At 42.5% G+C, this 23,690-nt stretch overlaps 1 protein-coding gene and 1 pseudogene across 22 annotated transcripts in view; both read right to left on the bottom strand.

Moving 5' to 3' along the window:
• Positions 1-23,690, bottom strand: part of CCDC83 (coiled-coil domain containing 83) — a 124,756-nt gene that overhangs the window by 39,859 nt on the left and 61,207 nt on the right. For 7 of the 22 annotated variants that reach the window (XM_063710770.1, XM_063710769.1, XM_063710768.1 and 4 more), the window contains 4 exons: positions 23,382-23,474; positions 20,621-20,700; positions 19,890-20,095; positions 16,096-16,760 (listed from right to left, as the gene is read on the bottom strand). In XM_063710770.1, the coding sequence (XP_063566840.1) occupies positions 16,599-16,760; positions 19,890-20,095; positions 20,621-20,700; positions 23,382-23,474 (541 nt within the window). In that variant the 3' untranslated portion in view covers positions 16,096-16,598. Of the gene's footprint in view, positions 1-12,176; positions 12,421-16,095; positions 16,761-19,889; positions 20,096-20,620; positions 20,701-23,381; positions 23,475-23,690 lie in introns of those variants that run through there. The other 15 variants (XM_055355651.2, XM_019037035.4, XM_019037038.4 and 12 more) reach the window with 8 other exon arrangements.
• On the bottom strand, positions 211-1,363 carry LOC101137519 (tricarboxylate transport protein, mitochondrial-like; annotated as a pseudogene).

Raw genomic sequence — 23,690 nt, 5'->3', positions numbered from 1 at the left:
AGAAGCCAGGGGGAGGCCCGGAGGCAGCGGTGATAGGCCAGTGGAGGGTGGAAAGCACCAGACTGGGACCGAGCCAGGGCTACAGGGCCAAGGACCCAGGCCACAGGGCCACATGACACAGAACATGAAACACAGGCACAGGCTCACAGTAAGCACATGGACAAGTGGGCACAGGTTCACAGGCCAGATGCATACCAAGCATGGCTGGGCCAGACAGCAGGACACAGTGGTGGTGTCACACACAGACCACAGGGGAGACACGGCGCTATAGGACACATGGACTTGACGGCCACAATGCACAGACCAGGTCACAGAGCTCAAGGGATGTGGAAAGGAGCCTTTTGGCACTACTGCACTGGAATCATGTGAGACAAGAGTGGTGGGGCCTCTGGAGGTGCCTGGGGCGGGTCTCCTGTGGCCCCACTGGGCTTAGCCCGTCTTCCACTTTGTTGAGCAGCTTCACCACCTCATCATAGATGATAAACACTATGGCCACATCCAGGCTGACCTGGCCCAGCGCGGGACAATGCCCTTGTAGAATGCCTTGAGCTCCTCCTTCCTCTGGATCTGCCAGCCGCAGTCCATCAAGTTCCGGTATTTGTGCGCCTCCAGGCCCTACCTGCGGGTCTTAATCACGTCCAGAGGAGTGTTTCCAAAGACGCTGGCCTGTGCACACGATGGCTCCGAAGCCCCCAGTGATCAGCGGGTTCATGGGCTTGTTGGGGTTGTCTCCTCGGTACCAGTTGTGCAGGGAATGTCATGACGAAGAAGCGGATGGCCTGATTCCAGCCCTGTTTCAGTACGGTGGCCGTGAGGCTCTGATACATTCCCTTCAGCCCTTGTTCCCGCACAATCTTCCTAACCCGTAGAAGAATCCTCTGTACTTGGGGTTTGGGGAGGTCTGGTCGTGGATGAACCTCACCTTGGTGGTCTCCATGGGGCACACGATCACCACGGCCTCAGCCACTCCAGCGCCCAGGCAACACAGCAGCCCGCGCGTGCTGTCCAGCCGTCCCTGGGAATCCCGCAGGTGGTTGCTGAGGAACTAGAACATTCCGAAGCTGGCGGCCGCTTTGGGGATGGAGCCATAGAGCAGGGAGCTGAGACTGCGGTACAGGCCCAGGACGCCATGGCTGCGGACTGTCTGCCACACCCAGTCCCCGATGCTCTGGTACCGCGGCGGGTTCGAGGGCTAGTCCAGCTGCCACTGCGTCTTCACGTACTGGGTGGGGAAGGTGATGTAGATCTCGATGCCGCCCGCCAGGCCGCCTGCCAGGATCGCCTTCCCCAGGTGCGTCAGCTTGGCCTTCCCAGACGCTGGCGCGGCGGCCGCCAGAGCGTGTGGGGCTCGAGGCGCGGACATGGCGGGCGGGAGGCTGGGCGCCCAGTGGCGGCCTTCGTTCCGAGCTTCCTGAACTCCGCGCTCAAAATGAACTTTCTAAATTAACTGAGACCTGCCTGAAATTTTCGGAGTTCACAATCCTTAAGGTAACAGCTTAAGATTTTTCAGCCTTTCTTTTTTAATACATGAATTTAAAGTTATATATTTGTCTTTAAACACAACTTTTGCTGGATCCAAAAGGTTTTGACATGTCATATTTTCATTATTGTTCAAAATGTTTTCTCATGAGTTATTAAAAAGTGTTCTGCTTACTTTCTAATTATTTGGAGGGTTTTTGTTGTTGTTGTTTTTAAATTTCACCGTGGGCTGGGTGCCGTGGCTCACACTTGTAATCCCAGAACTTCAGAAGGCCGAGGCGGTGGGTCACCTGAGGTCAGGAGTTTGAGACCAGCCTGGGCAACATGATGAAATCCCGTCTCTACTAAACATATAAAAATTAGCTTGGCATGGTGGCAGGCGCCTATAATCCCAGCTACTCGGGAGGCTGAGGCAGGAGAATCACTTGAACCCGGGAGGCGGAGGTTGCAGTGAGCCGAGATAATGCCACTGCACTCCAGCCTAGGCGACAGAGTGAAACTTCATCTCAAAAAAAAAAAAAATAAAAAAATAAAAAAATAAAATTCCACAGTGGTCAGAGAACACATTCTATGTGATTACAATTTTTCTGAATATTTGTTGTGACTTCTTTATGACTTGCATGTGGTCTATTTTTGGAAATGTTTCATGTCCACATGAAAGGAATGAACGTTGTACAGTCGTTAACTTATATTAATTTTGTCGAATTGATTTATCATTTGTTGAGAGAGGTGCAGTAAGATCTTCAAGTCTGTATTTGTCTCTTTTTTCTTTTTCCTTTTTTATTATGAAATGTATATAACATACAATTTACTGTATCTTTTTTACTTTGGTAAACTTTGCTTTATGTATTTTGAGACCATGTTTATTAGGTGCATACAAATCTAGGATTGTTATGTCATTCTGATGAACTGGCTCATTTACTATTATATTTTTCTTCATTTTTTTTATCTTAATACTTCCTGCCTTAAAGTCTACTTTGTCTGATATTAGTTTGGTCAAACTGTCTTCATTTTGGTTGATGTTTGCATGGTGTATCCTTTTTTTTCTCTGAGACAGGGTCTTACTCCATCACCTGGGCTGTGGTGCAGTGGTATAGTCATAGCCTTAACCTCCCATGCTCAGGTGATCCTGACACCTCAGCCTCCTGAGAAGCTGGGACCACAGTCACACTCCACCACTTCGAGCTAATTTTAAAAATTTACTCTATGTAGAGAAGGGGGTCTCCCTATGTTTCCCAGGCTGGTCTCGAACTCCTGGGGACTCAAGCGATCCTCTGGTTTCAACTTTCCAAAGTGCTCCACACTTGGCCCATGGTGTATCTTTTTGCAGTCTGTGACTTTATTTATTTATAAACAGACTATTATCTTCAGGGTTTTAGATTTACAAAAGACAATGATGGGACGTACAGTGATCTCATATACGCCACACTCAGTTTGTCCTGTATTAATATTTGTCTTTAGTATGGTACTTTTCACACAATTAATGAACCAATATTGCAATATGTGTTGTTCTTATCTAAAGTTTATACATTTATTCAGATTTGCTTAGTTTTGGCCAAATGTCTCATTCTCTGTATCAGGACCCCCTTTCAAGATATGGCATTGTTACAGTAGGTAGTCAGGCAGACATTAGCAGGCAGGAGAGGGTCCCCACTCCACCAGGAACATCAGGCAACCATCAGGTGATGGTCAGGCGGTTTTAACTGTCTCTTTAAAATAATAATTGGCAGGGCACAGCGGCTCATGCCTGTAATCCCAGCACTTTGGGAGGTCGAGGCCAGCGTATTACCAGAGCTAAGGAATTTGAGACCAGCCTGGCCAACACGGTGAAACCCGGGCTCTACTAAAAATACAAAAAAATTAGCAGGGCGTGGTGGCTCATGCCTGTAATCTCAGCCATTCGGGAGGCTGAGGCAGGAGAATCGCTTGAATCCAGGAGGTGGAGGTTGCAGTGAGCTGAGATTGCGCTGCTGCACTCCAGCCTAGGTGATAGAGCCAGACTCCATCTCTAAATAAATAAACAAATAAATAAACAAATAAATAAATAAATAAATATTGGTTACAACTGGTGCCAGGGAAAGGTGGTCTCCCAATAGATAGAAACACCTGGAACTCGTGATCAGCAGCTTCCTGTTAAGATCTCAGTAGTTGGGGGAGTCGGCTCAAGCATGTACATTGAGAGGCAAAATGGGGGAGTTTAACTGCTATATGACCTTCTAGGAACATTCAACTGGTAAGGTAAGAGTGCCTCAAGTGAGCATGCATACAACTCCAGTTAACACATTGGACATGCAGCCCCTCCCAAGGGCTGGCAAGCCACTGCACATGCGGTCAGCTCAGCCCATGAGAAGAACCAGGGGAGAAGTAACGCAAGACCCCAGAAGCATGCCAGCATGTAAAACTCCAAGTCGAAGGTCACACCGTCCACTTGATTTCTCAAGTCACCTGCTAGGCCCTCTTCCAAGTGTACTTTTCTTCCTTTCATTCCTGCTCTAAACTTTTTAATACTCACTCCTGCTCTAAAACTTGCCCTGGTCTCTCCCTTTGCCTTATGTCTCTTGGTTGAATTCTTTCTTCTGAGGAGGCAAGAATTCAGTTTGTTGCAGACCCATACAGATTGGCCACTGCTAACAGCATTATGCTTAGATTCCATGTGTCAGTTCTTTAGAACTTGAATCTGTAGATTGTCTTTAATCAGTTTTGGTAAACTCAGCCATTATGTCTTCAAATATTTCTTCTCCTTTATCCCTACTACCCCTTTTCCTTGAACACTAACTACAGTTAGCGGATGTTGGACTGCTTAATTGCACATGTTCATTACCACTGTGTTCTGCTCTTTCTATTCTTTATTCTTTCTGGAATTGTGTTTGGCTATTTTTGGATATTGGATATTGACCTATCCCAAATGTCACTATTCCTGGTTTCTTCCATATCCAGACTGCCATTAGACTGATTTATTACTTTTCGATTTTGTATGTTTTGATTTCTAGAATGTCCGTTGGGTTCTTCTTTATAGAGTCTAATGCTCTGTTGAAATTCTTCATATTTTTACCTGTTTTATTCATCTTTTCCTTGCTTTCTTTAACGTATTTATAATAATATTCTCTTTTTTTATACTTTAAGTTCTGGGATACATGTGCAGAGCTGTTGGGATTCACTCAGGATAGTGGCAGAAATATTAAAGGGAAATATTAGGGAAAGTTTTAGAGAATAGTCACAAACCTTTTTGGAAGGCCGCAAGATTACATAGATTGTAATAATTGAACAGGCTGAAGGCAGTGGGTTCTTACCTTAGAGCATTAGGTCATAGGGTAAATACTAGGGACAATAGAGGCTTCCCCAGTTATGTCTGTTTACCCTACCTCCATTAACTAACCTTTGAGCCAGATGGCCCTCTCGGAGGGAGGTCGACCAAGGATATTGCCCCCAGTGGTATTTACTTTAAACTGCAGTACCTGAGCTTTAATCATTAGTAGAACTACTCTCTTAACCATGTTAATTAACCACAAGTGTGTTTATTCAAAGCTTCTGTTGTTAATTTTATAATAAATAAATGCCTGAAGTGCGGGCTGCTCAGGACCGGCCACGTCACAAACCTCTCTTGGTGTATAGGCGGTCGGACACTCAGCAGGACTGGCGAAACAGAGTATCTGTGTGTCAGTGTACGTTTTATTCATCCATCGTTTGGGTCTGGGTCGGTGGGCAGACCCCTGCAGCTAATGTCCTCTTGTGAGGAGCAATACCTCACAGAACGTGTAGGTTTGTTACATAGGTATACATGTGCCATGGTGATTTGCTGCACCCATCAACCCGTCATCTACATTAGGAATTTCTCCTAATACTATCCCTCCCCTAGTCCCCCCACCCACCGACAGGCCACAGTGTGTGACGCTCCCCTCCCTGTGTCTATGTGTTCTCATTGTTCACCTCCCACTTATGAGTGAGAATGTGCGGTGTTTGTTTTTCTGTTCCTGTATTAGTTTGCTGAGAATAATAGTTTTCAGCTTCATCCATGTCCCTGCAAAGGACATGAATTCATCCTTTTCTATGACTGTGTAGTATTTCATGGTGTATGTGTGCCACATTTTCTTTATCCAGCCTATCACTGATGGGCATTCGGGTTGGTTCCAAGTCTTTCTATTGTGTATAGTGCTGCAATAAACATACATGTGCATGTGTCTTTATAGTAGAATCATTTATAATCCTTTGGGTATATACCAAGTGATGGAATTGCTGGGTTAAATGGTATTTCTGGTTCTAGATACTTGAGGAATCGCCACACTCTCTTCCACAATAGTTGAACTAATTTATACTCCCACCAACAGTGTAAAATAATTTCTATTTCTCCACATCCTCTCCAGCACTTGTTGTTTCCTGACTGTTTAATGATCGTAATTCTAACTGGTGTGAGATGGTATCTAATTGTGGTTTTGATTTGCGTTTCTCTAATGACCAGTGATGATGAGCTTTTTTTTTTCATATGTTTGTTGGCTGCATAAATGTCTTCTTTTGAGAAGTGTCTGTTCATATCCTTCGCCCACTTTTTGATGGGGTTGTTTTTTTCTTGTAAATTTGTTTAAGTTCCTTGTAGATTCTGGATATTAGCCCTTTGTCAGATGGATAGATTACAAAAATTTTCTCCCATTCTATTGGTTGCCTGTTCACTCTGATGACAGTTTCTTTTGCTGTGCAGAAGCTCTTTAGTTTAATTAAATACCATTTGTCAATTTTGGCTTTTGTTGCCATTGCTTTTGGTGTTTTAGTCACAAAGTCTTTGCCCATGCCTATGTCCTGAATGGTATTGCTAGGTTTTCTTCTAGGGGTTTTATGATTTTATGTCTTACCTTTAAGTCTTTAATCCATCTTGAGTTAATATTTGTATAAGGTGTAAGGAAGGGGTCCAGTTTCAGTTTCCTGCATATGACTAGCCCGTTTTCCCAACACCATTTATTAAATAGGGAATCCTTTCCCCATTGCTTGTTTTTGTCAGGTTTGTCAAAGATCACATGGTTGTAAATGTGTGGTGTTATTTCTGAAGCCTCTGTTCTGTTCCATTGGTTTATATATCTGTTTTGGTACTAGTACCGTGCTGTTTTGGTTACTGTGGCCTTGTAGTATAGTTTGAAATCAGGTGGTGTGATGCCTCCAGCTTTGTTCTTTTTGCTTAGGATTGTCTTGGCTATACGGACTCTTTTTTGGTTCCATATGAAATTTAAAGTAGTTTTTTTTTCTAATTCTGTGAAGAAAGTTAATGGTAGCTTGATAAAAATAGCATTGAATCTATAAATTACTTTGGGCAGTATGGCCATTTTCACAATATTGATTCTTCCTATCCATGAGCATGGAATGTTTTTCCTTTTTTGTGTGTGTGTCCTCTCTTAATTCCTTGAGCAGTGGTTTATAGTTCTCCTTGAAAAGGTCCTTCACATCCCTTGTAAGTTGTATTCCTAGGTATTTTATTCTCTTTGTAGCAATTGTGAATAGGAGTTCAGTCATGATTTGGCTGTTTGTCTATTATTGCTGTATAGGAATGCTTGTGATTTTTGCACATTGATTTTATATCCTGAGACTTTGCTGAAGCTGCTTATCAGCTTAAAGAGATTTTGGGCTGAGAGGATGGGGTTTTCTAAATATACAATCATGTCATCTGCAAACAGAGACAATTTGACTTCTCTCTTCCTATTTGAATACCCTTTATTTCTTTCTCTTGCCTGATTGCCCTGGCCAGAACCTCCAATACTATGCTGAATAGGAGTGGTGAGAGAAGGCATCCTTGTCTTGTGCTGGTTTTCAAAGGGAATGCTTCCAGCTTTTGCCCCTTCAGTATGATATTGGCTGTGGGTTTGTCATAGATAGCTCTTATTATTTGAGATACATTTCATCAATACCTAGTTTATTGAGAGCTTTTAGCATGAATGGGTGTTGAATTTTATTGAAGGTCTTTTCTGCATCTATTGAGATAATCATGTGGTTTTTGTCATTGGTTCTGTTTATGTGATGGATTAAGTTTATTGATTAGCATATGTTGAACCAGCCTTGCATCCCAGGGATGAAGCTGACTTGATCATGGTGGATAAGCTTTTTGATGTGCTGCTGGATTCGGTTTGCCAGTATTTTACTGAGGGTTTTCGCGTCGATGTTCATCAGGGATATTGGTCTGAAATTTTCTTTTGTGTTGTCTCTGCCACGTTTTGGTATCACCATGATGCTGGCCTCATTAAGTGAGTTAGGGAGGAGTCCCTCTTTTTCTATTGTTTGGAATAGTTTCAGAAGGAATGGTACCAGCTCCTCTTTGTACCTGTGGTGGCATTCAGCTGTGAATCAGTCTGGTCCTGGGCTTGTTTTGGCTGGTAGGCTATTAATCACTGCCTCAATTTCAGAACTTGTTATTGGTCTATTCAGGGATTCAACTTCCTGGTTTAGTCTTGGGAAGGTGTATGTGTCCAGGAATGTATCCATTTCTTCTAGATTTTCTAGTCTATTTGCATAGAGGTGTTTATAGTATGCTCTGATGGTAGTTTGTATTTCTGTGAGATCAGAGGTGATATCTCCTTTATCATTTTTTATTGTGTCTTTTGATTCTTCTCTCTTTTCTTTTTTATTAGCCCAGCTAGCAGTCTATCTATTTTGTTAACCTTTTCAAAAAACCACCTCCTGGATTCATTAATTTTTTTTTTTTTTTGAGACGGACTCTTGCTCTGTCACAAGGCTGGAGTGCAGTGGTGCAATCTCAGCTCACTGCAACCTCCGCCTCCCTGGTTCAAGCGATTCTCCTGCCTCAGCGTCCTGAGTAGTTGGGATTACAGGCACATGCCACAATGCCCAGCTAATTTTTGTATTTTGAAGGGTTTTTCGTGTCTCTATCTCCTTCAATTCTGCTCTGATCTTAGTTATTTCTTGTCTTCTGTTAGCTTTTGAATTTGTTTGCTCTTGCTTCTCTAGTTCTTTTAATTGTGATGTTAGGGTGACGATTTTAGATCTTTCCTACTTTCTCCTGTGGGCATCTGGTGCTGTAAATTTCCCTCTAAACACTGCTTTAGCTGTGTCCCAGAGATTCTGGTAGATTGTGTGTTTGTTCTCATTGGTTTCAAAGAACTTATTTATTTCTGCCTTAATTTTGTTATTTACTCAGTAGTCATTCAGGAGCAGGTTGTTCAGTTTCCATGTAGTTGTGTGATTTTGAGTGAGCTTCTTAATCCTGAATTCTAATTTGATTAGAACTCAGTCTGAAAGACTGCTTGTTACGATTTCCGTTCTTTTGCATTTGCTAAGGAGTGTTTTACTTCCAATTACGTGGTCAACTTTAGAATAAGTGCAATGTGGTGCTGAGAAGAATCTATATTCTGCTGATTTGGGGTGGAGAGTTCTGTAGCTGTCTGTTAGGTCCACTTTGTCCAGAGCAGAGTTCAAGTCCTGAATATCCTTGTTAATTTTCTGTCTCATTGATCTGTCTAATATTGACAGTGAGATGTTAAAGTCTCCCACTATTATTGTGTGGGAGTGTCAGTCTCTTCATAGGTCTCTAAGAACTTGCTTTATGAATCTGGGTGCTTCTGTATTGGATGCATATATATTTAGAATAGTTAGCTCTTCTGGTTGAATTGATCCCTTTACCATTATGTAATGCCCTTCTTTGTCTTTTTTGATCTTTGTTGGTTTAAAGTGTATTTTATCAGAGACTAGGATTGCAACACCTTTTTTTTTTTTTTTTTTTTTTTTGCTTTCCATTTGCTTGGTAAATATTCCTCTATCCCTTTATTTTGAGCCTATATGTATCTTTGCACGTGAGATGGGTTTCCTGAATACAGCGCACTGATAGGTCTTGCCTCTTTATCCCATTTGCCAGTCTGTGTCTTTTAATTGGGGCATTTAGCCCATTTACATTTAAGGTTAATATTGTTATGTGTTTGATCCTGTCATTATGATGCTAGCTGGTTATTTTGCCCATTAGTTGATGCAGTTTCTTCATAGTGTCGATGGTCTTTACAAATTTGGTATGTTTTTGCAGTGGCTGGTACTGGTTTTTCCTTTCCATATTTAGTACTTCCTTCAGGAGCTCCTGTAAGGCAGGCCTGGTGGTGACAAAATCTCTCAGCATTTGCTTGTCTGTAAAGGGTTTTATTTCTCCTTTGCTTATGAAGCTTAGTTTGGCTGGATATGAAATTCTGGATTGAAAATTCTTTTCTTTAAGAATGTTGAATATTGGCCCCCCACTCTCTTCTGGCTTGTAGGATTTCTGCAGAGAGATCCGCTGTTAGTCTGATGAGCTTCCCTTTGTGGGCAACCCGACCTATCTCTCTGGCTGCCGGTAGCAATTTTTTCTTCATTTCAACCTTGGTGAATCTGACAATTACGTGTCTTGGGGTTGCTTTTCTCGAGGAGTATCTTTGTGGTGTTCTCTGTATTTCCTGAATTTGAATGTTGGCCTGTCTTGCTAGGTTGGGGAAGTTCTCCTGGATAATAATCCTGCAGAGTGTTTTCCAACTTCGTTCCATTCTCCCCGTCACTTTCATGTAGTCCCATATTTCTTGGAGCCTTTGTTCATTCCTTTTCATTCTTTTTTTCTCTAATCTTGTCTTCTTGCTTTATTTCATGAAGTTGATCTTCAGTCTCTGATATCGTTTCTTCTGCTTGATTGATTCGGCTATTGATACTTGTGTATGCTTCACAAAGTTCTCATGCTGTGTTTTTCAGCTCCATCAGGTCATTTATGTCCTTCTCTAAACTGGTTATTCTAGTTAGCAATTCTTCTAACCTTTTTTCAAGGTTCTTAGCTTCCTTGCATTGGGTTGGAACATGCTCCTTTAGCTCAAAGGAGTTTGTTATTACCCACCTTCTGAAGCCTACTTCTGTCAATTCGTCAAACTCATTCTCTGTCCAGTTTTGTTCCCTTGCAGGCGAGGAGTTGTGATCCTTTGGAGAAGAGGCACTCTGATTTTTGGAATTTTCAGCCTTTTCGTGATGGTTTTTCCTCCTCTTCATGGATTTATCTACCTTTGGTCTTTGATGTTGGTGACCTTCAGATGGGGTTTTTGTGTAGACGTCCTTTTTGTTGATGTTGATGCTATTCCTTTCTGTTTGTTAGTTTTCCTTCTAACAGTCAGGCCCCTCTGCTGCAGGTCTGCTGGAGTTTGCTGGAGGTCTACTCCAGACCCTGTTTGCCTGGGTATCACCAGTGGAGGCTGCAGAGCAGCAAAGATTGCTGCCTCTTCCTTCCTCTGGAAGCTTCGTCCCAGAGAGGCACCCGTCAGATGCCAGCCGGAGCTCTCCTGTATGAGGTATCTGTTGATTCCTGCTGGGAGGTGTCTCCCAGTCAGGAGGCACGGGGTTAAGGAACTCACTTGAGGAGGCAGTCTGTCCCTTAGCAGAGCACAAGTGCTTTGCTGGGAGATCTGCTGGTCCCTTCAGAGCTGGCAGGCAGGAATGTTTAAGTCTGCTGAAGCTGTGCCCACAGCCGCCCCTTCTCCCAGGTGCTCTATCACAGGGAGCTGGGACTTTTTTCTATAATCCCCTGACTGGGGCTGCTGCCTTTCTTTCAGGGATGCCCTGCCCAGAGAGAAGGAATCTAGAGAGGCAGTCTGGCTACAGGGGCTTTGCTGAGCTGTGGTGGGCTCTGCCCACTTCGAACTTCCCAGTGGCTTTGTTTACACTGTGAGGGGAAAACCTCCTACTCAAGCCTCAGTAATGGCGGATGCCCCTCCCCTCACCAAGTTCCAGCGTCCCAGGTTGACTTCAGACTGCTGTGCTGGAAGCAAGAATTTCAAGCCAGTCGATATTAGCTTGCTGGGCTCCATGGGGATGGAATCTGCTGAGCTAGACCACTTGGCTCCCTGGCTTCAGCCCCCTTTCCAGGGGAGTGAAAGTTTCTGTCTTGCTGGCATTCCAGGCACCACTGGGGTATGAAAAAAAAACTCCTGCAGCTAGCTCGGTGTCTACCCAAATGGCCATCCAGTTTTGTGCTTCAAACCCAGAGCCCTGGTGGTGTAGGCATCTGAGAGAATCTCCTGGTCTACAGGTTGTGAAGACCGTGAGAAAAGCATAGTATCTGTGCCAGAATGCACCATTCCTCATGGCACAGTCCCTCACGGCTTCCCTGACCCCTTGTGCTTCCCGAGTGAGGCGACGCCCCACATTGCTTCAGCTCGTCCTCCGTGGGCTGCACCCACTGTCTAACCAGTTCCAGTGAGATGAGCTGGGTACCTCAGGTGGAAATGCGGAAATCACTCACTTTCTGTGTTGATCTCGCTGGGAGCTGCAGACCAGGGCTGTTCCTATTCGGCCATATTGCCAGCCACCATATAATAATATTCTTAAAGTCCTAGCCTACTGACTTGAATATCTGGGTCATTGGTGGGCATGCTTTAATTGTTTGCTTTTCCTCCTGATTCTTAGTCTTATTTTCCTGCTTCTTTGCACTGTACATGCGCGTGCACACACACACACGTATAAAGTTTTGTATGCTCAACATTGTGTATACAAGGAGTATAGTGTCTGGGTTGGTATTCTTTGTTCCCCAGAGAAAAAAGAATCTATCCTCTGTTAGTTATATTAGGTGAGGAGAAAATCACCTCAAAGGAATCAAGAATTGAGCTGGGGGAATCGAGAGGCTCTGGTGAGGAGTGGATGCCGTGTGTAGGTGGTGAGTGAGGAGGGAGAGGGAAAGGAAAGAGAGGAGACCGAAGAAAAAAAATAGAGTTGAACTGGGTCAGGGCTAGTTTGCCGTTTTACTTAGATTCAGTCCACCTCTGCTCTGAAATCTCTTGAGAGTGATACCTTTTAGTTTCAGGGCCCACATCTACAGAATGAATTATTCCAGGTGCATCCATGTCTCTTTTCTCTATTGAAACTCAGTCCCTAGGTTATGTCATTTAAGCTTTCATGGCTTTAAATTCAGTCCTGGGCTGTTGATTCGCAGATCTGAATCTCCAGCCTTGACCTTTCCTAGCAGGAAACAAAGGGCACATTCAAACAGGATACCTGGAGAAAATTTAACAAAGGCAATATATACAAAGGTGTGGGCAGGATCAAGGAAAACCAACAGGAATGGTAACACTCCCTGGGGCTATCAACAGATGGGAACTGTTCCACTCCTGGGTCTAAAGGGGGAGAGGGAGGGAGCACTTACCAGACCTAGAGAGTAGCTATACTGATTCAGTATTTCTCGTCTGAGATGATTGGGACCAGAAGTGTTTCAGATTTCAGATTTTTTAGGATTTTGGAATATTTGCATATACGTAATAAGATATCTTGGGGGTAGACCCAAGCCCAAAGGCAAACTTCATTTATATTTCAGATACACCATATACACATAACCTGAAGGTAAGTTTATATACTATTTAAAATTTTTTTGTGTGTATGAAACAAAGTTTTTACTGCAACCCATCACATGAGGTCAGGTGTGGAATTTTCCACTTGTAGCATTGTGTCAGTGCTTAGAATGTTTCAGATTTTGGAACATTTTGGATTTTGGATTTTCACATTAGGGATGCTCAACCTTTGTTAGGTGAGCCTTCCAACAGGAATAGTGGCCTTTGATAGAGGGACCCTGCTAATCTACATGACCTGGTAGAGAAAGAGCTGGGGGAAGAAATCTCACCCTTCTCACTTTCTTTGATCTCCTGCTAGAAACTCCTATTAAACAAACTCAGTAGAAGGTTAGAAGCAAAGGACATTGATGCAGTCCATAAAGGTCACCCTTTGAGACACAGAGATAAGGGTAGAGAGTGGATCTGGGATGGTCAAACAGAAGCACACATACATGCAACAATTTTATACTCGTGAATGACTAATAGGTATCTCAATAGATGGATATGTTAGGGAATGGAGTAGAGTGGAAAAGAGGCCTGTGAACCAGGTGCCAAATTAAAGATTATGGAGAAGAGTGATGAGAAGGGTTAGAAAATTATAGCAAAGAATAGTAGTAGAGGGTGATATATATACTGAGCTTCAAAAGGCATGTTTTTACATGAGACTGGTGGAATTGTGGTCTAGAAGAGGCATTGCATTGGTGAAAGCATGTGAGCCCCACAGAAGGTGGCGGCAGAGAAGAATCAATACCAACCACTAGAGAGAGCCACAGGGGAAGTGAGCTCTTTCTGGGGAAAGCCAGGTGCCAGTCAAAACCAGAGAGTAAAAGAAACCTTCAACAGGCTGGCCGTGGCGGTTCACATCTATAATCCTAGCACTTTGAGAAGTTGAGCCAAGAAGATCACTTGAGCTCAGGAATTTAAGACCAGCCTAGGTCACATGGTAAGACCCCCCCCACCCCCCCCCCCCCCACCCCCACACCATCTCTACAAAAAATAAAAAATTAGCTGGGCATGGTGGTGTGCTTCTGTGATCTCAGCTATTTGGGAGGGTGAGGTGAGAGGATCCCTTGAGCCTGGCAGGCTGAGGCTGCAGTGAGCCATGATCATGCTGCTGCACTCCAGCCTAGATGACAGTGAGACCCTGTCTCAAAAAGAAAAGACACCTTTGAAACTGCCTTTGCAAAATTATGACCAAGACGGCGAAAGAGATCTAATTTAATTGACTCCATCTTGCTTCTAATCTCCAAACTGTCCTTTTCATTCTTGGGCGGAGGGTCAACTAACTTTGGGAAAAACTTAGTATACAGTTTAAAACAAAGATGATAACAGCCCTTTCCAAAGCAGACTTCCTTCTTGCCTAGGGAGTAGATTGCATTTGTAGGACTAACATTAGCCACAAGATTAGAAATTATGGTTTGGGAGTCATGCAGCTGGAGGCTACAAGATTCTGACTGTCTCTAAACTGCTCCTAAGATCAGTGCTTGAGATATTTTGCAGACCCTGCACATCATGAATCAGCTGGCACTACCTAGATTGATAAACTGGCTCATCTGATCTTGTGGCCCCCCCATCTAGGAACTGATTTGGTCAGGAGGACAGCTTTGGCTCCCTGTGATTTCATCTCTGACCAATCAGCAGTCCCGGCTCACTGGCTTCCCCACATCTACCATGTTGTCCTTAAAAACTCTGCTCCCCGAATGGTAAGGGAGAATGATTTGAGTAATAAAACAACGCTGGTCTCCTGCACAGCTGGCTCTGTGTGAATTACTCTTTTGTCTATTGCAATTCCCCTCTTTTTTTTTTTTTTTTTTTTTTTTTTTGAGGCAGAGTCTTGCTGTGTCGCCCAGGCTGGAGTGCAGTGGTGCGATCTCGGCTCACTGCAACCTCCGCCTCCCGGGTTCACTCCATTCTCCTGCCTCAGCCTCCCAAGTAGCTGGGACTACAGGCGCCTGCCACCGCGCCAGGCTAATTTTTTTGTAATTTTAGTGGAGAAGGGGTTTCACCGTGTTAGCCAGGATGGTCTTGACAGGATGGTCTTGGTCTGCTGACCTTGTGATCTACCTGCCTCGGCCTCCCAAAATGCTGGGATTACAGGCGTGAGCCACCATGCCCGGCTCCCCTGTCTTGAGGAATTGGCTCTGTGTAGGCAGCAGGCAAGGTGAACCCCTTGGACATTTACACCTTCAACAGTGGCATTTGTCTTGTTTATTGTTTTTTTAGAGGTTGTTGTTGGAAGTTTTGGGAGAGAATGGGAAGGGTCCAGGAAAGCACTGAACACAATGGAGATTAAAGTACAGGAGAGGCCGGTCGGTGGCTCATGCCTGTAATCCTAGCACTTTTGGAGGTTGAGGCATGATAGTACAGACCTGCAGTCCCAGCTACTTGGGAGGTTGAGGCAGGAGGATTGCTTGAGCCCAGGAGTTTCAGGATGCTGTGAGCTATGATAGTGCCACTGCACTGTAGCCTGGGTGACAGAGTGAGTCCTTGTCTCCAAAAATTGAGAAACTCAAAGATGTTCAATTGGTGATCGTACTACAACGTAAGGGGTGTTGGGAAACATGACGAGTGTTTTCGACTTCTACAATGAAGAGTGTTAATGTAGCAGCATTTGAGATTGAGGGAGCAGGAGTGCTAACATCCTGTGGGCTCAAGACAGTGCTGCACAGTTGTCTGTACTTTAAATGCCAATAACATCCCCCACTGATGATTAATTAATCCTTATGTCACTAAAGATTACAGAAATATGACATATGGTGGTATTATCTGGTCTCAAGGATCCAAATGGAATGCTGATGTCACATCCAGGTACTCACAGTGTCCTTGGCTTGTGGTAGCCCTGAGAGAAGTGGTATTTGCTTTGGATAGGAATGTGGTAGTTTAGACTAGATATAGCTGGAGGGAGGGAGTGCTCCCTATCAGTGGAATATTTTTATACAACAAATTAACACTGTCAAGTTTATTTCCAACATTCATATTTTATATTCATTATAAACAGGGTGATATGGTTTGGCTATGTCCCCACCCAAATCTCATCTTGAGTTATAGTTCCCATAATCCCCATGTGTTGTGGGAGGGACCTGGTAGGAGGTGATTGAATCATGGAGGCAGGTTTTTCCCATACTGTTCTTGAAGTAGTAAATAAGTCTCACAAGATCTGATAGTTTTATAAATGGGAATTCCCCTACACAAGCCCTCTCTTTCCTGCCACCATGTATGATGTGACTTTGCTCCTCATTTGCCTTCTGACATGATTGTGAGGCCTCCCCAGCCATGTTGAACTGTAAATCAATTAAACCTCCTTTATAAATTACCCAGTCTCAATTATGTCTTTATTAGCAGCATGAGAACAGACTAATACACAGGGTTAAACTACGAAGAATTGGCTTGAATTATAGACTGGCTGTCTATCACATTGAGCATCCTCAGAGGGAAAGATGTGTAGACAGTGCTATGCAAACTTCTAAGTTTTTCTTAGAAACATTTCTAATGGAACTATTTCATACTGGAATCACAGATTAATCAGTGAATTTTTTGTGTGTGAAAAGGAACCTCAGAGACTATCTTGAACCCACTGTCATGCTTCTGAATACTTCAGTGTGGAAATACAAAGCGTGCTTCCGTTTTGGTCACTGATACCATGCAAGTAAATGAATAGCTGAATACCTTTGATTTTAAATGTAATTATGACCTTTAGAAATAACAGCTGGTTTAAAAATGAGCCAAAGTGTAAGTAAAATGGGCAACGGATATACTTCAGTTCCCAAAGAACATTCATAAGGAAAAGTTGTGTTTCCTTTGCAGCTTTCAGTCTTAGAGAAAAGACTTCGTCATCTTATATGTGATGTGGCTTTCTGGGCTCCTGACATCTTTATAGAGTTTGACTGGAATTTCCTTCTCTTGAAAATGAATGGGCATTTTCTTGCTCTCCACACTCATAAGCTTCACTCCCAGGGGGCCCAAGTTTACATAATCCTATGGTGAACAGACACAAAAAAGAATAGGAGAGGCGATTCAGCAAATTACCAGCTTGATAGATTAGGCTTTCTTTATTACAGTTGGCCTTTATCTGACAGACTTCATTGCCCCCTAATTGCCTGATGCTGTGTAGCACATGAAATATGAGAGCCACTATAAATGGGAAAAAAACAAAATACTCAGGAAACTTATATACCCAGTAGGGCATACACAGTAGGCAAGATCTTCCAAAAGCAGGCAGCAAGGCTGGAAGGCTTGTCTCATAGTGAGTTAATGGGGGAGGGATGCTGGCTATAGTTAGTGCAAAACTAACTATAGTCTGTGAAAGGAAAATAAAAACATGGGACCCCAATTCACTTTGCCAAAAGGAAAAAATTAAGCTGAAAGCTGAGTCATGTAAGCAACTGCCTTTGCTTTTGTTCCTAAGCAGATATGTACAGATAAAAGGTTAAATATCCCCACAGGTAGCTACTCTGTGTTCAGCTGATCTTTTGTAAAGTGCGAGGTGAATACATAATTGACTGTTCCCCTACCTGCTCCTTTTCTCTTGCAACATGTGGATGACCATACCTTCCTGCCTTCCCCTCCAGCCCACTTTTCTCCTTTAAATATTGAAGGCCTCCAAGTCGTCTTTGGAGACAGGCACAGACGACACACTATTTCTGTGATTTTGTGGGTTTTTTTTCTCCTAGGTATTGTCCTTAACATTGGCAAAATCAACTTCTAAATTGATTGAGACCTGTCTCAGATAGCTTTTGGTTTACAAATCTAAGATATCAACAAACAGAATTTGAAGTCTAACTGATATGAAATCCATAGCCAACCCAAAACTGGGTGGACAGAGCTCATGCCCTACCCAATGTCCCTTCCTCCAGGAAGTCTCCCATGCCATAACTCTTGCTTTTTAATTCCTTTGACACGTCACTTTAGCAAACCTTTTCCAAGTGTTCACTATATGCCAGGCCCTATATCAAGTGCTGGGGTGCAATGATAAGCACAGACTGATCAGGGACACAGGTACAGGTGTTCTGTTTACTCTTATATGGTACTTGTTGATTTTCTTACCTGTTTTCTACAAGTCTATAAGTGATTTGGGGGCAAGGCCTGCTGTATAGGCATATTTGAGATTTCATTTCTTGCTGTTCTCTCCCTTAAATGCACAAGCATTTAACAAGGACCTGGCATGTTGTGGGGTTCTCAATAAATATTTATTTCAATTTAGAAGAATCAAAGAATGAAAAAGGAAGGTTATGTCTTATTTCTCAAAAATACATATAATTCTATTTAGCTTTCAAAATATGTAGCTGTGATAAATGTAAGATAGTAGAAAAGCAAGTTGATGGAGACCTACCACATATTTCAGAATCACTGGGAGGAGGATTCTCAAGTAATACACCATGGCCATGGCAGTTTGACTACATCAAAAACTTTCATGGAAAGTAAGTCTTTCATTCAACCAGATGGTATGCAATTTGGGGATTTTGTAAGACAACTGTCCACTAGCCTGAGATCATCATGACATCCCAGGAGTCATGATTCCAAGATACTCATGGAGATGTTTCAGTGCTAGAGGAACTAGAACTTTAGTCTTTAAATCATCACTTGATGGCAGCAGGATTGAATTGTAGTTAGTTAAAATGGTTTGTGTTGGTTTATTCAGTTTCTTCTGCTTTCTTACATCATTTTTTCCACTACCAGACATCAAATTCTAGGAGAACTTTTAAAGTATCAAGAGGGAAAATAACAAGGGATGGCTGTGGGAGTAACTGGAATGTACTAGAAAGAAGTTTCAAAATTAAAAGGCTTAATACTCCAGGTTTTAATGAATGGTATATGTGCAATCTGTACTTTCCAAAGATAGCCTAATTCATATCCTATCCCAAGTGCTTCTCTTACAATGTGATACTGACCTTCCTCCATCAAGATGTAGGAGCTATGTTCCTTCCCCTTGGATGGAACTTTGTAATTACATCAACCAGTAGAATATGATGGAAGTGACAATGTATGATTTCCAAGGCTAAGCCATATAAAACTGCCTTCTTTCTTTTCTTTCTTTCTTTCCTTCCTTCTTTCCTTCCTTCATTCCTTCCTTCCTTTCCTCCTTCCCTCTTTCTTTTTCTTTCTTTCTTTCTTTTCTTTCTTTCTTTCTTTCTTTCTTTCTTTCTTTCTTTCTTTCTTTCTTTCTTTCTTTCTCTCTCTCTCTCTCTCCTCTCTCTCTCTCTCCTTTCTTTTTCTTTTTTCTTTCTTTCTTTTCAGAGTCTCGCTCTGTCACCCAGGCTGGAGTGCAATGATACAGTCTCTGCTCACTGCAACCTCTGCTTCCCAGGTTCAGGCGATTCTCCTGCCTCAGCCTGTCAACTAGCTGGGATTACAGGCACGCACCACCATGCCCAGCTATTTTTGGTATATTTAGTAGAGACAGGGTTTCACTGTGTTGGCCAGGCTGGTCTCAAATTCCCGACCTCAGGTGATCCGCCCACCTCAGCTTCCCAAAGTGCTGGGGTTACAGGCATGAGCCACCGCAGCCAAATTGCTGCTTTTATCTTGGTCTCTAGGGTTGCTTGTTTTGGGAGAAGACAGACACTATAACAAAAGAAATTCAAAACACCCTGTCAGGAGGCACATGTGAAGAAGAAGTGAGGCCCTCAGTTTAGCCAGCATCAACATGCTAGCCATATAAACCACCTTGAAAGTGAAGACTCTTGCCCTGATCAAGCCTTCAGATGAGTGCAGCCCTAGCCAACATATGGTTGCAACTGACTGAGAGTCCACCAAGTGAGAACTGTCTAGTGGAGCCCTTCCTGAATTTCTAACCAACAGAGCCCTAAGCGAGAATAAATAGTTATTGTTATAAGCCACTAGGTTTTGGGGATTGTTATGTAGCATTAGATAACTTACTTTGTATACTATTAATGGAGGCCTATAGAGGAATACAGGTAGCAAATTGGGCAAGAGTAGGAGTGAAAATGGTATCCAAATGAGAGATGTGAATGGTGGGCCAATTTTACTAATAATTGCAAATGGAATTTTCAATATCCATATTTTAGGTTAATTTTCTCAATTAAAACAGCATTTCTCAAAACAGCATTTTCTTAGTAGTCAAAGTTGTGTTCTTATGAATCTTACCTTGAAATCCTTCTCATCCTCATATAGTAAGTGCTTCATATCAGTGTCCCCAAACTCTGTGCATGAGTTTTCCTCTTTATCTATCTTCACATACTGGAGATCTTCGATGCTATTTTCATGACTAAGATGTAAGATAGTGCTCTCATCTGATGAGGACATCAAGTCTCTACTTTCTACTTCTGTGGGTTGCAATTCTGACTTCTCTTCTTGGATAAATACAAAGGAATTATGTATACATTTTGATCATACACAAATAAAAATGCAATACATACTTTGTCACATTTTTAATTGGATGGAACTATGAGAATTGCAAATGTAGAATTTATGTATTAAAGTAAGAGGGAGTCCCATTTGTAGAAACTCTAAGTTGTATTTCTTTCTGTTAGCTAATAAGTTACAGTAATTATATTGGTGCCTAAGTATATGTTGTCATTTTGGTTGGCTAAATAGGGCCCTAAACCTTGCCAGTGTAGACAGCAGCCTCATCCCTCTTCACCAGTATTTATTTAATTTACTGTGAAACATGGTGACCTTCATTTGAAAGTGGGACTACAGACAGGAGATAGATTAGGACAAGCACTGCAAGAGGAGAAATTTAGAGAAGCTGGCAGGTGTCTATTCTCTGAAGAGCTTTTGTATGTGGGGCACCTGCTCACAATAGATAAATGTTTTTTAAATTGAAAAACAAGAGTTTGAAAAAAATCATCATCATTATTGCAATAAAGTAATACCTATATGTGTTTCTGGCAATTCCAAAGACATTTCTTCAGGTGGCACTTCTAGTCCAGCAGCTTGGGTAAGATATAGTCGCCTAAAAGAACAAATGAGAAAAACAATCTGTCAGTCAATAAATATTGCATTGCATGCTTACTAGGGTCTATCTCTCTACTAGGTGCTAGAAATGCATAGATGAAAAATGAGACATAATTTCTACCCTGAGGAGCATAAAGCCCAGTGGGGTGGCAGACAGTCTTACAGTATTTTGAAGTCATGGTGTGTTCCATGATGGGTAATTACCATAGTGTGAGAATAATGGGATGTAGAAAGAAGCAGCACCTGAGTCAGCTTTAGGAGGAAGGAAAGTTTTCCTGGATGAAACCTGATCTTAGTCTTTGATACAGTTTAGCTGGGCCCCACCCAAATCCCATCTTGAACTGTAGTTCCCATAATCCCCATATGTTGTGGGAGAGGGACCCAGTGGGAAGTAATTGAATTATGGGAGCGGTTACCTCCATGCTGTTCTCGTGTTAGTGAGTTCTCATGAGATCTGATAATTTATAAGGGGCTTTTCCCCAACCTTCGCTCTGCACTTCTTCCTGCTGCCATGTGAAGAAGGTCATGTTTCCTTCCCCTTCTGCCATGAATCTAAGTTTCCTGAGTCCTCCCCAGCCTGGTGGAACTGTGAGTCACTTAAACCTCTTTCTTTTCTAAATTACCCAGTCTCGGGCAGTTTTTTATAGCAGCATGAGAATGGACTAATACAGTCTTGAACCTGGAGGTGCTTGCCAGGGAAGAGCTAGGGGTGAAAGAAGGGCATTCCAAATAAGGAAATAACACACTTAAAGTTCAAAAAACTAAGAGTGAGCATGGCATCAGTCAGGTCGCTGTTGTAGTATTTCAGGTGCGGAATGATAGTGGCCTGAAAGACCACTTTTGAGTGGTTTTCGTTTTGAGATGAAGAGAGAAAGAGAAAGCAAACAGTAGGAATCCAAGATGCCATCTAGGTCCTGGCTTTCGCTTAGTGGTGTGCTTCACCTACAAGCCCAGTGAACTGATGTCCATATGTTGTTGTAGCTCTCTCTACATTGTTTAATTCTGTGCTCTCCTTTTTAGAGTATCCACTGAATTTTCAATCAGAAAATATGATGCTTTGAAAACTCTGTATGGCATTTCCATGAGGTTTACCTGAAGACAGCATGAAGTAATTGAACGCTTGCAAATGTACAAACAACCCTTCACGCTTAGCAGCTAAGCAAGTAAAGTGAATCCCCTAAGTTAGGGGCTGTCAGTTATTTAAAGAACGTGAATAAAGTGTTATCCAGATGCTAATGGCTCCAGCAAATACTGTAACTACATACAATATTTACACCTATGAAACCTTCTAAAAACTTAACTTTAGTTAAGGTAAGTTTAGTAAAGGTACCTTAGTAAACGTAAGTTTCACATGTAGCTGTGGTCTTCAGGGAGACATGTCTGAGGCTATAGAATTCTTTTGTTTCCTAGTTTTACCATTGTGAACAATTAAGATCTTTCTAAATGCCATAACCTTCAGGAATCTAGCTTTTTCTATTAATCGCTAGTTTACTGTTACTTCTGTACTACTACAGGGTAACAACACTTGATACTTAATGATATGGAAAATAGTTTAAAAGATGTTATTATGGTAAGTTAGTGTTAGATTTGTAGGTGTTGGCCCACTTAGCCTCAGCCCTGTGGCACTGGAGTCCTGGGCAGTCACCTCTGGCTGACAGTTTCCTCATCTGTTTGCCCCAATGTGTCAAACAAATCCTACGACATTCTATGTGATTTGAGATGGGAAAAAGTTTGAGTAACTACATAGGAAATGTGGTAACTCTATTAACCACAATATTCCATTCCTCATCCAAATAGGGAAATAGAACTTCTTCTGTGTCCACTGGAGACAGTTCATGTCTATTTCTTATCACCCTACTAGTATTTTACAAAACTTAATTCTCAACAAAGAGATGGAGGGGGAAGTTACCAAAAAGATATAATATATGTAATATTCCTTTGGCTTGGAAATGGGTACAGTAAAATCTCCTGAACACCCTTCAGGTTATCTTTCTGCATAAGAAGTCTAGCAGATAATTGAGGGCTTTCAAATTTTCCAGTTTCTTTATGCAGGTCTTTCTAAAGTGTCCAAAACAGTTGCCTCAAGGAGTTTACAATCTAGTAAAGCAGCAGACATTAAATAAGTAATCAAAAGTGTGATAAAGGTTGGTTACAAAGGAAAAGTTCAGGGTGTTGTGGGAGCATATAGCAAGGACACATATATCAGTTCCTATAAATGTCACCCATGGTGTTTCTTTTCCCTTGAAAATATTTTGACTTCATTTCTTCCAACTCTGAAGCTAGACTAAGCATTCCATTACTCTCAGTAAGGAAAACCAGCCCCTAAAGCACAGATGAACAGTGTGGATTTTACAGAAGATTTTTATAGGGAAGAGCGAGGATGATGTTAGATTATATACTGCACAGTAAACAACTCAATGAAAATCCCCATTAAAAGTTTCTCAGTCTCCCATTCTGTTCTTGCCAAGTCCCCTTTGGCCAATGAAATAATTCCCTTTTTTAGAATTATTAGCACTTTACAACCATGTCAGAACAAAATCAAATATACCAGACTGAGTTGATCCAGGTAGAGACACGGGTCTGGCAGTTTAGAGGGTAGCTCTTTCCTAAAGATTAGCCAGTTCAGAAAAGAGGGCAGTGGACAGCAGCTATAGCAGTAGGTAGTTAGAAGCCACATACCAGCAACGCCTGGCAGAGATTAGACATGATTCCAAAGGCAGCAGCAGCAGATGACGAGGATTAGAGGTGGGACAGGAATGTAGCACTGGATACCTGATCACAGAGAGGAGGGCTGGCAAAAGTGAGCATTGCCTACTGGGCAACAGTGAGCACCTACCCCCTAGGGGCCCTCTAGGGCATCAGCTCAAGAGACTGGAAGTACAGGAGTTCAGTAATCAATCCTCATTCAGCCTCACCTCATCTACATTGGTATCTACTCTCTCTGAAGCACACAAAGTAATAATGCAAAGGGGGCAGATGGCCTCTTTC

Source organism: Gorilla gorilla, chromosome 9 (genome assembly GCF_029281585.2).
Source record: "Gorilla gorilla gorilla isolate KB3781 chromosome 9, NHGRI_mGorGor1-v2.1_pri, whole genome shotgun sequence".
In the NCBI taxonomy this organism is placed as follows: Eukaryota; Metazoa; Chordata; class Mammalia; order Primates; family Hominidae; genus Gorilla; species Gorilla gorilla.
This window is presented reverse-complemented; position numbering and strand designations above follow the sequence as displayed.